At 43.9% G+C, this 12,500-nt stretch overlaps 1 protein-coding gene across 29 annotated transcripts in view; it reads left to right on the top strand.

The window, feature by feature from the left end:
* LOC122262361 (CUGBP Elav-like family member 1) overlaps window positions 1–12,500 on the top strand; it is a 635,722-nt gene that overhangs the window by 77,876 nt on the left and 545,346 nt on the right. For 15 of the 29 annotated variants that reach the window (XM_086547226.1, XM_086547235.1, XM_086547215.1 and 12 more), the window contains exon 1: window positions 269–728. The exons of 4 other annotated variants lie outside the window; for them this stretch is intronic. In XM_086547226.1, coding sequence (XP_086403352.1) covers window positions 574–728 — 155 coding nt within the window. In that variant the 5' untranslated portion in view covers window positions 269–573. Of the gene's footprint in view, window positions 1–267; window positions 729–12,500 lie in introns of those variants that run through there. 10 more of the 29 variants (XM_086547250.1, XM_086547239.1, XM_086547230.1 and 7 more) reach the window with 2 other exon arrangements.

Here is a 12,500-nt window from a genome sequence, read left to right as displayed (position 1 = left end):
GACTCCTATTTCATTATACATTCGATGGCTTTTCTCTCTCTCTCTCCCTCTATCTCTCTTTCTCTCGCCTCCGTGGTCCCCCGTCTTTGACCTAGGGACACGCCACGCACCCGACAAGGCAGACGGACGGACAGAAAGAAAGCATGTGTGTGTGAAACCGTGTCTTAAAAAGCCCTCGAAAATAAACACGGTAAATGAGCATGTTGTAAAGCGTGGCCCGGGCGGCGAGTGCGCAGGCGCGAGGGTTAGCCTGGCTGGCAGATACACACACAACCGGTTAGTGCTTATGTAGAAGTGTTGACGTGAGGTTCTTTCCCCTCGCTCCCTGCACAGGCCAGCTCGCGGTGCTCGTCCAGTGTGCTTCGGCGATATTTTCTCTTCGAAACGCCGCAGTCCCCTTGTGCGTTTGCAGAGTGCTTGGCTATTTGTAAGAAGATACTGGTGCACTTACAAGGTATAGCTATACGTAGCTATTTCTGTCTGGCAGTGCTTGTTTGTGCTTTTGGTTGGAGCAATTTTGACTGCGTAAGCAGGTTAAAGGTATCTTAGCGGCCCCGAGCAAGAGTTGGAGGTATGGCTACTGTAGACAACAGCGTTCTCAATAGCCTGAGCAGCCTGAATGCACTTGCAGGCAAGATCTCGCCGCAGTCAAACAGCAACAGCGCTGGTGACAGCAGCAGCAACAGTGGAAGCAGCAACGGTGGGAAACAGCAACAGACCAACGGAAAGTAAGTAAAAGGCAAAACGTTTGGTTTTATTTCCAAACAGGGGAGAGTAGTTAGCAGTCACGCCAGAAGGGGTTCGAAGTCGCACGCTTTATCGCTCTGCCTTTTTCCGAAGCGGAGTCTGATGGCGCCGCTGGGGAAGCCGAACGGGTTGTTACACTGTTGCACGGTCGCTTGTGCAACCTATACATGCCTCGGGGCATGTTCGGCATCAGGCGTATACACGCGCGCACTCACACACGCTAACACGCACACGCACACGTAAGCATTCATAAACATACGCACACGCACACGCACACGCACACGCACACGCACACGCACACGCACACACACACACACACACACACACACACGCACGTACACACACGCACACGCAGACACTTCTTTCTATCAGCGTGATAAAAGACATGAAAACGTCACATGAACAGAGCTGCATTACCATACACGCCTTTAACATGTTAATATGCGAAGACACATGCTCATACACGCGCCGGCCATAGAGTGTTGCTGACAGCGCATTCCATAAACTTTAAACACAACCGCAAGCATTTTTTTTATGCCAGCAATCACGTCGGCGTTCTTAAATAAAAAAAAATATGTTGGGATTTCAGCCTTCTTTCACCCTCCCCCCCCTCCCCTCCCCTCCTTCCACCCTCTCATCCGTTTTCAAAAGTCATGAGAACTTCTTTCATTGAGAGAAAATGAAGGATCCCATCTTTCTATGATTTAAGATCTTACGAAGAAAGAGAAGAAGAAAAAAAAATATTTGAAACTTGTATATATATATTTTTTTTTTCATCTAAGCTTGAATACTTTCCCGCCTCTCCCTCCCCCTCTCCCGCCATTTTTTTTTTTCCCGCTTATTTTTTTTTTTTCTTTTTCATTTTTTATTAGTGTTCGTATAGAAGGAAGGCCCCCGGACTTGACTTCGGCGAGGGAAACCATAATTCAGGGCCTCCAATTACCGAGGATGATTTAATTGCTGCATTTAGACGTTAGTTTGCAGAGAGAGAGAGAGAGAGGAGAGAGTGTTGGTTGCGGGGGGAGGGGAGGGGAGGGGAGGGGATAGGGCAAGATACAGACGTTTAATTTTGTAGGCCTATGAATGATCTCGGTTATGTGTTTGATTCATTCGTTGTAGAAAGAAGGAAGGTCATGAATCGAAGGATATTCTGATGAAGCCAAGGTATTTATTTGGTAAAGAGAAGGAAGAACAACTAACACGTTTACGATAAAGTAAATAGAACATACAGGAAATAGAACAACATACATTTTTGTTCACTCTGTCATAGGAAACGATCTTTGTTCTCCCTGTAAGAGCATGGAAGGTCTTCAAAAGGTTATTGTATGCAGTGACATGTTCCGGTCTCGACATCACACTCGGCAAAAGGATAACACCGCCCACATGAACAACCTCTTCGAAACACACTCTTTGTATGGTGAGAGGGAGACGTATGTTCATTTTTTCTTTTCTCTGAAGAAGAAAAAATAATGGTTAAGATGGTGTGATTTGGAGACATGATTTGAGGTGTCTTGCAATGCAATGTGCTCTCTTAAAGCTGAGGGGGAGGGGTGATAGGGAGGGAATGGCTGCAGCATAGGCGGTAACATATTCATTAACTCGAGAAAAGGCAGTACTATATTTATAGTTTAAGTGAAGAAGAAGAAAAAGGAAAAAAAAAGAAAAGAAAAACACACACACATATATATATATCTATATATATATATATATCTATATATATATATATATATATATATTTATATATATATGTATAAACATATATATATATATATATATACATATATATGTATGTATATATATATATATATATATCGTTTTTATTCATCGGAAAAGGTAAACATCTTAATCTGATTTCGCATTTATTAATATTTCACTGAAGTATTTGCAGCTGAATAATAATGAAAGAAAAAAAAACCTATCTGCAGTAAGTTTTCAAAGTAAACGCTTTTTTTTATTATATATTCACGCGGAGCTGTTTGCGCGATGCGGTGATTTTCGTGTTAGACAAGCTCGGTCAAAAAAGAAAAAAAAAAAAAAAAAAAAAAAGATATACATGTCATAAATTGAGAACTAAAGCCGCTTTAGATATGGATATAGAAACGCATATTAATGGTGGGATGGATTTGATTATTTGGATAATGTATTTTTATACTGATGCAGCCTCGATTGAAATGTAAAACACGTTATTTGCAAATATCATATCTCCCTCTATACATAATTTATTTTATTCATATGCTGTTTTCAGAATGTGATATTAGCGTATGCTCATAATAGCATGTGGATTTATGGCTTTGATTTTCATGGTCATTGTGATAAGTATTATTATTATTATTGTGGTTATTATTGTTATTATTAGGATGAGGATGATTATTAATTGTTGATATTTTAATGATGATGATGACGATGTTGATGGTTATGATTATTGTTGTCATATCGTGTTTATTATTATTGTTATTATTATCATCATAATTATTATTATTGATATTATTATTAGTGTTACTTTTTTATTACTAATACTAGTGTACTATGATATTAACTGTGATCATGGAATTACAGTTTGAAATGATTGATATGAATTATGATTATAATAACATTAGCAAGTGAAAGAAGAAAAAATGAGGAAGTGAATAAGAAAAATATTTAGTAAACGAATTAGAAAAAGAAATCAATTATTGGAGAAATAGTTAGAGAACAGACTTTAAAGGTGATAAAAAAAAAATCCCGAAGAAAACAAAATTAAAATTCATAGAAAGTGACTAAAGAAAGAAAGAAATAAAGAAGAAAAAAACGGAAATAGAAAGAAGGAGAAATATAAAGAGGAAAAAAAAACGTACATATAAATCACTATCAAGTTTATTGAAAAGGGAACAATATCCTGTCAGAGCAAACTTCGGACCACCTCGTTATGTGGAAAAGGAAAACTTATAAATTAATGATAGAGTCCTGATTTTTTTTTTCCGTTTTTTCGTTTTTTATGATGGCGTTAAACTAAGCAAAGTACCTAAGAGTATTTCTTTATTAATTTTATTTTTTGTTGTTTACTGTTTTTATTTTTTATTTTTTGTTGGTGTTTGCGGTTTGGTTGTTTTGTGTGTGTGTGTGTTTATTGATTTTATTTATTTGGAAATTATGGAAGTTTGGGCAAAATTTTTTATGAGCAAAACGAGGTTATAACTTTTTTTTTGTTGTGGGGGGGCTGTTTTTCGTAAAAGGAGATGAGAAAGGGAAAGAGAGCTTGGGAGAGAGCGAAAGAAAGAGAACAAGTGAGCGAAAAAAGATAAAGACAGAAAAATCGAGTGAATAAAGAGAGAGAGACAGAGACAGAGGCTGAGAAAAACTAAGGTTACAAATGACACCGATCTAGTGTGTTGTTGTTATTATTGTAATAATTCATTCAGTATTTTTATTTAGCTTCCTTTTGTTTTGGATCATCGTTTTTTTGTTGTTGTTTTTTTGTTTTTTTTTTGTCTTTTCATCCTTTCTCAAAGTCCTCACGGTAGACAAGTCTTTGGTTCCTGAACTCGTCTACGATGGGCGAATATCAGGATGGTTGGTATTTTAATGATCCTCATGGGAGCTCTCATGACGGGAAACACTTGAGGGTGATTTATATCTGAGTGATTTATATCTGATTATTGATTTCTTCTCTTTCGCTCTCGCTCTCTCTCTCTCTCTCTCTCTCTCTCTCTCTCTCTCTCTCTCTCTCTCTCTCTCTCTCTCTCTCTCTCTCTTTTCTCTCTTTCTCTCTCTCTCTCTCTCTCTCTCTCTCTCTCTCTCTCTCTCTCTCTCTCTCTCTCTCTCTCTCTCTCTCTCTCAATCTTTATTTCCCTTACCTATTCCCCCCCCCTCCCCCTTTCTCTCCCTCTCTCTCTCTCAATCTTTATTTTCCTTACCTTTTCTCCCTCCCTCCTTCCCTCCCTCCTCCCTTCCTCTCTCTCCCTCTCCAAGCGGCTCCTCAACGAGTTCCTTTGAAAGATGTCTTAAGTTATGTGTCTTCATGCCTGGACATGGTCGGAGCGGCAACAGCGATGCGGACTCGTGACACCGCACTAACACACACTCTCCTCCTCCTCCTCAACCCGGGTCGCCATTACCTGTAGGTCCAAGTACAGGCGCATGTAGTTTCATTTCAGTGGCGTAAGTGACCGTGGCTGAATAATCCCTGTGAGTTTTTTTTTAATTTTGATTTAGTTTGATTTTTATTTTTTATATTTTTTGGGGTATTATTTCTTTAAGGTGTTTTGAGTTTTGAGTTTTGAACGAGTGTATTTTTTTTTTTATTCTGGGTTGGTTTGTTGGGTGTTTATTATCAAAGTTTGTGAGTTTTGGTTGTCTCAGAGTCAAGGTCCTTTTTGGTTGTTGTGTGGCATTGGCTCAGGTAGACTTTGGTCGCAGCTTTGTTAGATGTTAGATGCCAGGGACTGAAGTAACACGAGAAAGGCATTTCTTTGCTGGGACGTGGTATTAGTACAGGGCTGAGGGGACCGTATGTTATAAGCCGGTGAGTGTGAAGAGGCTTCGTAAAGGTATTCTTTGTTGGCATGTGGTCAGCGGTGTGGCGGTACAAGGAGTGTAGTCTGACCGCATATTCCGTGGTTCGTTGGATTAGAGATGTGAATGAATACAAGGACTGGCACTGTGCCTCACATGACACATCCTCCGCCACCTCCTCCTCCTCCTCTTCATCCTCCTCCTCCTTCTTCTCCTCCTCCTCCTCCTCTGCACACAGCCCACGGCAAAACAACAGGGCCGCCCCTCACTTTATAACCCCAGTTCCGCGTCTGTCTCTCTTTACTCTTGCTTTTATCACGGTTTCTCTCTTACTCATTCGCTCATTCTCGTTCGTTCCATCTCTCTTCTTTTATTTCCCTTTTTTTTATTTCTTCTTCTCCGTACTCTCCATTTCTTTCTTTCCTTCTTTCTTTTCTTTCTTTTTCTTTCTATCCACCGCTTGTCTCTCTATTCATCTAATTTCTCTTATACTTTCCTTCTCCTTCTCTCTCCCTTCCTTCCCATCCTTCCCTTCCTTCCTCCCCCCTCTATCTCCCTCTCCCTTGTTCCCTCGTGTTACATTATCCCTTCTAGCCATACGTGTGTGTGTATATTTGTTCGTCTGTCTGTCTGTCTGTATCTATGTTTATGTCTAAGTGTATGTCTGCATCTGCGTCTGTGCGTTAGTGTGTGGTCGCGCCTAACGCCGAGCTAACCTAACGCGGTCCGTCCCCTTCCACCTCCGCTTATTAGTTTACAGGGTCGCTGGGTTGTTAGAGTCTGCTCTGGTTAGTGGGACCTCGAAGGACCAGATGGATACACACGCACTGTTCGTCGCAGAATATGTGATTAGCGATAGAAAACGTTACGACTTCCTGGTAACTGTGGCGTGTGAGTTGTATTTTGGAGATTTTTTTTTTGGGGGGTGGGGGTGGGGTGGAGGGGAGGTAGGAGGAGGAGGAGGTTCCGCTAATGTATTACGATATTATTTTTGTGTAGCTTGTGTGTGTTATGATAGGGAAGGGGATTTTAAGATTGGATAGTGTTATGAGACGCGTGTACTCTACCGGTTGTGTTGTTGTTGTTAAGCGAAGCCTCGGAAGGGGAAGGGAGGGGCAGGGGTAGGGGTAGGGGTAGAGGTAGAGGTGATGGGAAGGGGTCGCGTCGTCTGTATGGTTCCGAAGTGAGGAGATTCCTCTCTACTTAGGGGAGCTAATGGGTTGAGTGAAGGGAAGGTAATGGAGGGTAAGTGAAGTGTGTGTACGGGGGGGGGGAGAGGTGAGGGGTTCTGGAGTGGTCTTAAGGAAGAGAGAGAGAGAGAGGGGAGGGCGACGGAAGGAGGGAGGGTGAGAGGGAAGGGGGACGGAAGTAAGAGGGGGGATAGAGGATGAGGGGAAAGGGGACGGAAGGAGGGAGGGGAGTGAGGAGGAGTGAGGACGAGGAGGGAGGACGGGGAAGGGGAAGGGGAAGGGCGAGAAAGTCGAGTGTTTGAGGGGATAATGAACCTCAGAGCAGGACAATGGCTCGACCCGACGCGAGGCAGGTTCTCGCGCTGTTTTTCCTCTTGATTTAACCCGATTTGAATATGGAAGTGTTTGGTCTGGCCATGGCGCCTGCGAGCGACAGCGGGCCTCACACACACACACACACACACACACACACACACACACACACACACACACACACACACACACACAGACGCCAGTTGGGAAGGGACATTTATATATATATACATATCTTCGGGAGCGGGAGGGACAGGGGCGGGATTGGGGGAGGGATGGGATGGTGGGGCGGGGGCGGGGGGCGGGGGGGCAGGGGCCTATGCATTGTTGTTCATAGGTGAGATGGCAGTGCGTGTGACAAGCGGTAGAGCCACACGCACAGGCATTTACCTGGCTCTTGACTTCGGGGCGAATAGGGGGGTGGGGGAGAGAAACAGGTGAGGTTGACGCGCTCTGTTTTCAAGGCGTTGTTGTTTGTATTTATCTTATTATGCTTGTCTTTTCCCCTCCCCCTCCCCCCTCTCCTCCTCCTCCTCCTCCTCCTCCTCCTCCTCTTCATCGAACCCCCATCCGTAGTAAACAGTGACCTTCGTCTCTGTTTGCTGTCCCACACCTCACTCCTCTCTCTCTCTCTATCTATCTATCTCTCTATCTTTCTCTCTCTATCTTTCTCTCTTTCTCTCACTTTCTCTTTCTCTCTCTTTCTCTCTCTCTCTCTTTCTCTCTCTCTCTCTCGCTCTCTCTCTCTCTCTCTCTCTCTCTCTCTCTCTCTCTCTCTCTCTCTCTCTCTCTCTCTCTCTCTCTCTCTCTCTCTCTCTCTCTCTCTCTCTCTCTCTCTCTCTCGAAGCTGTTTTATGTAGTTTGTGCCTTGTAAACGGTGAGAGTTTTTGCTTGCTTGCTTGCTTGCTTGCGGTCAACATAACGACATGTTTGGGGAATACTTTTTTCTTTCTTTTTTTCATTCATTTGATTGTTTACCCTTTTGTTCTTTCAATTTTTACTCTAATTAATTTCTTTCCTCTCTCTCTCATCATCGTGAAAGCAAAGATCTCCCTCGTCCCTTTTCGGTGCCACGGCTGTCTGGCACGGGAATGAATGCGAGTCGCAGATGGATGGCACTCGAAAGAAAACGGCGAACTCCGTATACACACGCGACAGGTTTCATAAATCAGACGTATCGGCAAGTGTGTTTTGGCACAATCACTGGCGTAGCTTGTATGTGCATACCACGCCGAGGAAGAGGGAGAGGAAGAGAGAGGGAGGGAGAGGGAAGAAGGAAATAGAGATGGAGAGGGGGAGGGGGAGGGAGGTTTAGTGAGGGGAGGGAGGAGGGAAGGAGGGAGCGAGGTAGGGAGCGAGGGAGGGAGCGAGGGAGGGAGGGAGGGAGCGAGGGAAGGAGCGAGGGAGGGAGAGAGAGAGAGAGAGAGAGAGAGAGAGAGAGAGAGAGAGAGAGAGAGAGAGAGAGAGAGAGAGAGAGAGAGAGAGAGAGAGAGAGAGGGTAGGGGTAGAGACGGAGAAAGAGACAGAGACAGAGACAGAGACAGAGGAAGAAGGACAAGACAGATAGACAGCCAGACAGACCCACAGAGACAGAGGGGAAGTGAGAGTGAGGAAGACCGAGAGCGGGTAAGAGCGGGTAAGTAGGCAAGCAAGCAGACGAGTCTCGTCAGCATTCCGTGACAAGGTGCCCTAAGGTGCGGTCTTGGGAGGCTCCACCTGCAGCTTATCCCAAGCCGTTATTCTGACTTAGTGCGCCACCGTGGCTGTTACAGGATGCAGAATATCCACCCTGTAAGTACCCGGGCCTTTGTATTGTCTCGTATAATGTTACAGTATGGAGATTAGGGGGAGGAGGCGCAAATTAAGCGATGTTTGCGTGGCTGTGTGTAGTCAAGGGACTCCCTCTTCCTCCCCCTCTCCTCCCTCTCCTCTTCCCTACTCCCTCCTCTCTCCTCCCTCCACCTCTCTCCTCCTCCTCCCTCCTCCTCCATCGTCGTCCCCTCTTATTCTCCCTCCACCCCCTTCCCTCCCCCTCTTCCTTCTATCCCACCCTCCCTCTCATTCTCCCACCCTCCTCTTTCCTACCCATCCTCCCTCCCCTCTCCTAGCCCTCCACCCTCCACACTCCATCCCCCTCCTCCCTTCCCCTTCCTACTTCCCTCTCCCACCCACCCTCCATCCCCTTTCCTCCCCCCCCCCTCCCGCTCTCCCTCCCTCCCTCTTCATAGAACGTAGTGGAGGGGGACGGGGACGGGGACGGGGACGGGGACGGGGAGGGGGAGGGGGAATAGTCATAGCGGGGTCACTTTATGTTGCTGACTGTTGCGCATAGCTGGTCACGTGACTACTCTTCATAGAGAGTAGAAGGTATTTCATTAATTGACTGCGTTGAAGGGTCCTTTTGGCAGTTGCATAATTGGGCGTTGCTGTTTGATACAACTGGGTATACAATACTCTATTTCGATGGGCGTGGCCTAGTCTATCGTCTTGCATGTTATAGTTTGTTTGTTTGTTTGTTTGTTTTAGGTGCTGTATTAAATGTCGGAAGGACGGTTGCTATTATATTAAGAGTGATTTGAATGTGTTGACTTTGTTTTAGAGTTCGTCGTGAGTGCATTATTCATGGGGCGGGCCTGGCCTAGCTGTGGGAACTCTTGTTTCATTTTTCTTGTTTCTCTTTTTTGTTTATCGTCTCTTTCTCTCTCTTCTCTCTCTCTCTCTTCTCTCTCTCTCTCTCTCTCTCTCTCTCTCTCTCTCTCTCTCTCTCTCTCTCTCTCTCTCTCTCTCTCTCTCTCTCTCTCTCTCTCTTTCTCTCTCTCTGTCTGTCGCTTGCTCTATATCCATCTATGTATCTGTTTCTCTGTTTCCATTTATTTCTACCTCTGCTCTTCACTTCTTAATCGTTCTCTTGCTGCTCCTCCTCCTCTTCTCTTCCTTCCCTTCTCTTCCTTTTCCCTTTCTCCCCTCCCCCACCCCCTCCCCCTCCCCCTATCCCTCCTATTTCCTCTTCTCTTCCTCCTCTTCCTCCTCTTCCTTCCTTCCTTCCGTCCTCTCAAATCCGTAGCCTGTCGGGTGGGAGGTGAGGGGGTGGGGGTGGGGGGGAGGGTTGAATGGAGACGCTATTAAATTTCATTAGTAATTAAAAGTCGATTAGGAGTGTCTGGACGAAATCTTTTAAGTGTTCCGCTCTGGTGAAGCAACAGTGTAATTGCCCGGAGCGAATGCGTTTCGTCTTCCGATAGGTGGCGCTGGCCGAGTGGGGAGCGCGGAGGGAGGGACGAAAACAAACGGCTGGTTCTTTCGGGGCGCGATTGACGGCTCATCGGGCGGGGCGGGGCGAGGGAGGGTTGTGGGTATGCATGGGCTTGTGAGGTCGTGGGTGTTTACCTTGTTTGTTGGTGTTCTTGGATGGTTATGTGGGGGTGTAGGGGATGTTGGTTTGTCGTATGGTTTGGATGTGTAAACGCACCACGCACGCGGGTATACGTATACGCGTACACACGCACACGCCTACGCTCACATACACACACACACACACACACACACACACACACACACACACACACACACACACACACACACACACACACACACACACACACACACACACACACACACATTCTTGCCAACACATCAAAGTCACATAATTTCATAGCGCCGTTATGAGGGAGAGCGTAACTTTTTTTTTTTTCTTTTTTTTTTACTTTTCTATTTTTATTTATGCCTCAAAGACTGAGAATGTTGAATATGCATGAGAAATCGTGTCGAATTCATGACGATGTGAATGTCTCATGTTTACGATTCAACGTGTGTTAATTTTTGGAATTATTCGTGCTTCGTTGAAATTAGAGCTGGTGTGTCTGTGTTATGATTATATTATTGTTGTTGTTGTTGTTGTGAGTGGAATAGTTCGTTGCAAAGTTCCGTGGGTATTGGGATTGCTCTGTGGATGGAGTGATAGGAAAGGGTTAATGCGCGAGATATATTCATTAGAAAGGTGACTCCTTCTATGATGCCATGCTTAGAGAGAGGTAGAGAGAAAAAAACGTGTTATTTCAGGTGTTTGTCCTATTCGGTTCCTTCCTGTTTGAATAGGCCTTTTTTACCATTTTTTTATTTTGAATAGGCCTTTTTTTTACCAAGCCAGATGTAAGGTATTGGTTACTGCGAAGCCCTCATAAGAAATTTCATTATTGATTTTTATCCTTTTAAGTATTTATTATCCATCATTTTCCTTTAGCATATTACACGGAGAATTTTTTTTTCACACATTTCAAAAATGTATTTGTTGTCATGACTGCCATGACGCCAAGCCGCATCAATAACATCAGTATTTTATTTTTCATTCTTATCATGAATTCTGATACTGATATCATCGCTGTTACTACTCTTATATCTTAATTTAGGTGGTGATGATATTAAGTCTTATCATTTTATCGGTTACTTGATATAGTGAAATCGGGCGGTGATCCATTTAGAAAGTCGTTGTTTAGATTAAACGGTCAGTTCATCTAGATAAGCCTATTTATTAGTCCTTAGAATACTACAAAGGTAAAGTGGATTTTAAAAAAAGGACAAATAAAATAGAAAAGGTTTGCTTGCGTGTGTCTGTGTCTGTCTGTCTGTCTGAATTTGCATGTGGTCATTCTGTAATATATCGTGTTTGGTGTTACATAACTATTTCAGATATTTATACAAATTTTTGACTGACACGTATTTGCATATCTTATTTATATGCAGATTCTCATATTTTGTAGTATGTAGGCTACGTAAATCTAGTTTTTAGTCATATTGTAAATCGGTTATTTTATTAATGTATCTTATTCGTTTTTACATACGTATGCGCGCGCGCGTGTGTGTGTTTGTGTGTGTGTGTGTGTGTGTGTGTGTGTGTGTGTGTGTGTGTGTGTGTGTGTGTGTGTGTGTGTGTGTATGTGTGTGTGTGTGTCTGGGCCTTTTATTTTGTATAGGCTGTTCGAGCTTCTGAAATAACTATTTAGTTGACCTCCTTTGATCCTTGTCGTTAGCTTGGCCATTAGAGGGATTACATATTCACACTGACGCGCTTAGATTATAAACACCTGCACTTGAACACCTGTGAACACCTGGGGAATGGCGGCCAAACTGAGTCTGAGATTTGGTGGTGAAAGCTGTTGTTATTATTGTTATTATTATTATTGTCATTGATATTTATTTTTGTTATTATTATTATTGTTCTTGATATTCATTTGTGTTATTATTATTATTATTATTATTATTATTATTATTATCATTACTTAATTATCATCAGTATTATTATCATTGATTAGCAGTATTATTTTATTTATTTATTATTTTTGTTATCTATTCTCTCCTCTCTCTCTCTCTCTCTCTCTCTCTCTCTCTCTCTCTCTCTCTGTTTATCTCTCTCGTCTCCTACCTTCCTACCTCTCTATCTCCTCCCCTTCACTTTTTCTCCTTCCCTTATCCCTTTCCCCTCCCCTCCTCCCTTCCATCCACCCCCTCTCTCTTTCGTTTCCTCTTTCCTCCCTCCCCTCCCTTTCTCCTACCCCTCCCCACTGTCGTCAGAGAGGGAGGGGGGAGAGGCAGAGGGAGAAGGAGAGAATCACACACACAAACAAACACACAGACACACACACACACACACACACACACACACACACACACACACACACACACACACACACACACACACACACACACACACACACACACACAGTTATCTAAACAGCCTCACCACACACGCAGTTCCTCCGCGCC

Source organism: Penaeus japonicus, unplaced genomic scaffold, assembly GCF_977035675.1.
Source record: "Penaeus japonicus unplaced genomic scaffold, GWHDUDI00000001_assembly GWHDUDI00000019, whole genome shotgun sequence".
Taxonomy (NCBI): Eukaryota; Metazoa; Arthropoda; class Malacostraca; order Decapoda; family Penaeidae; genus Penaeus; species Penaeus japonicus.
The sequence above is the reverse complement of the archived record's forward strand: the minus strand, read 5'-3'. Positions and strand labels throughout refer to the sequence as shown.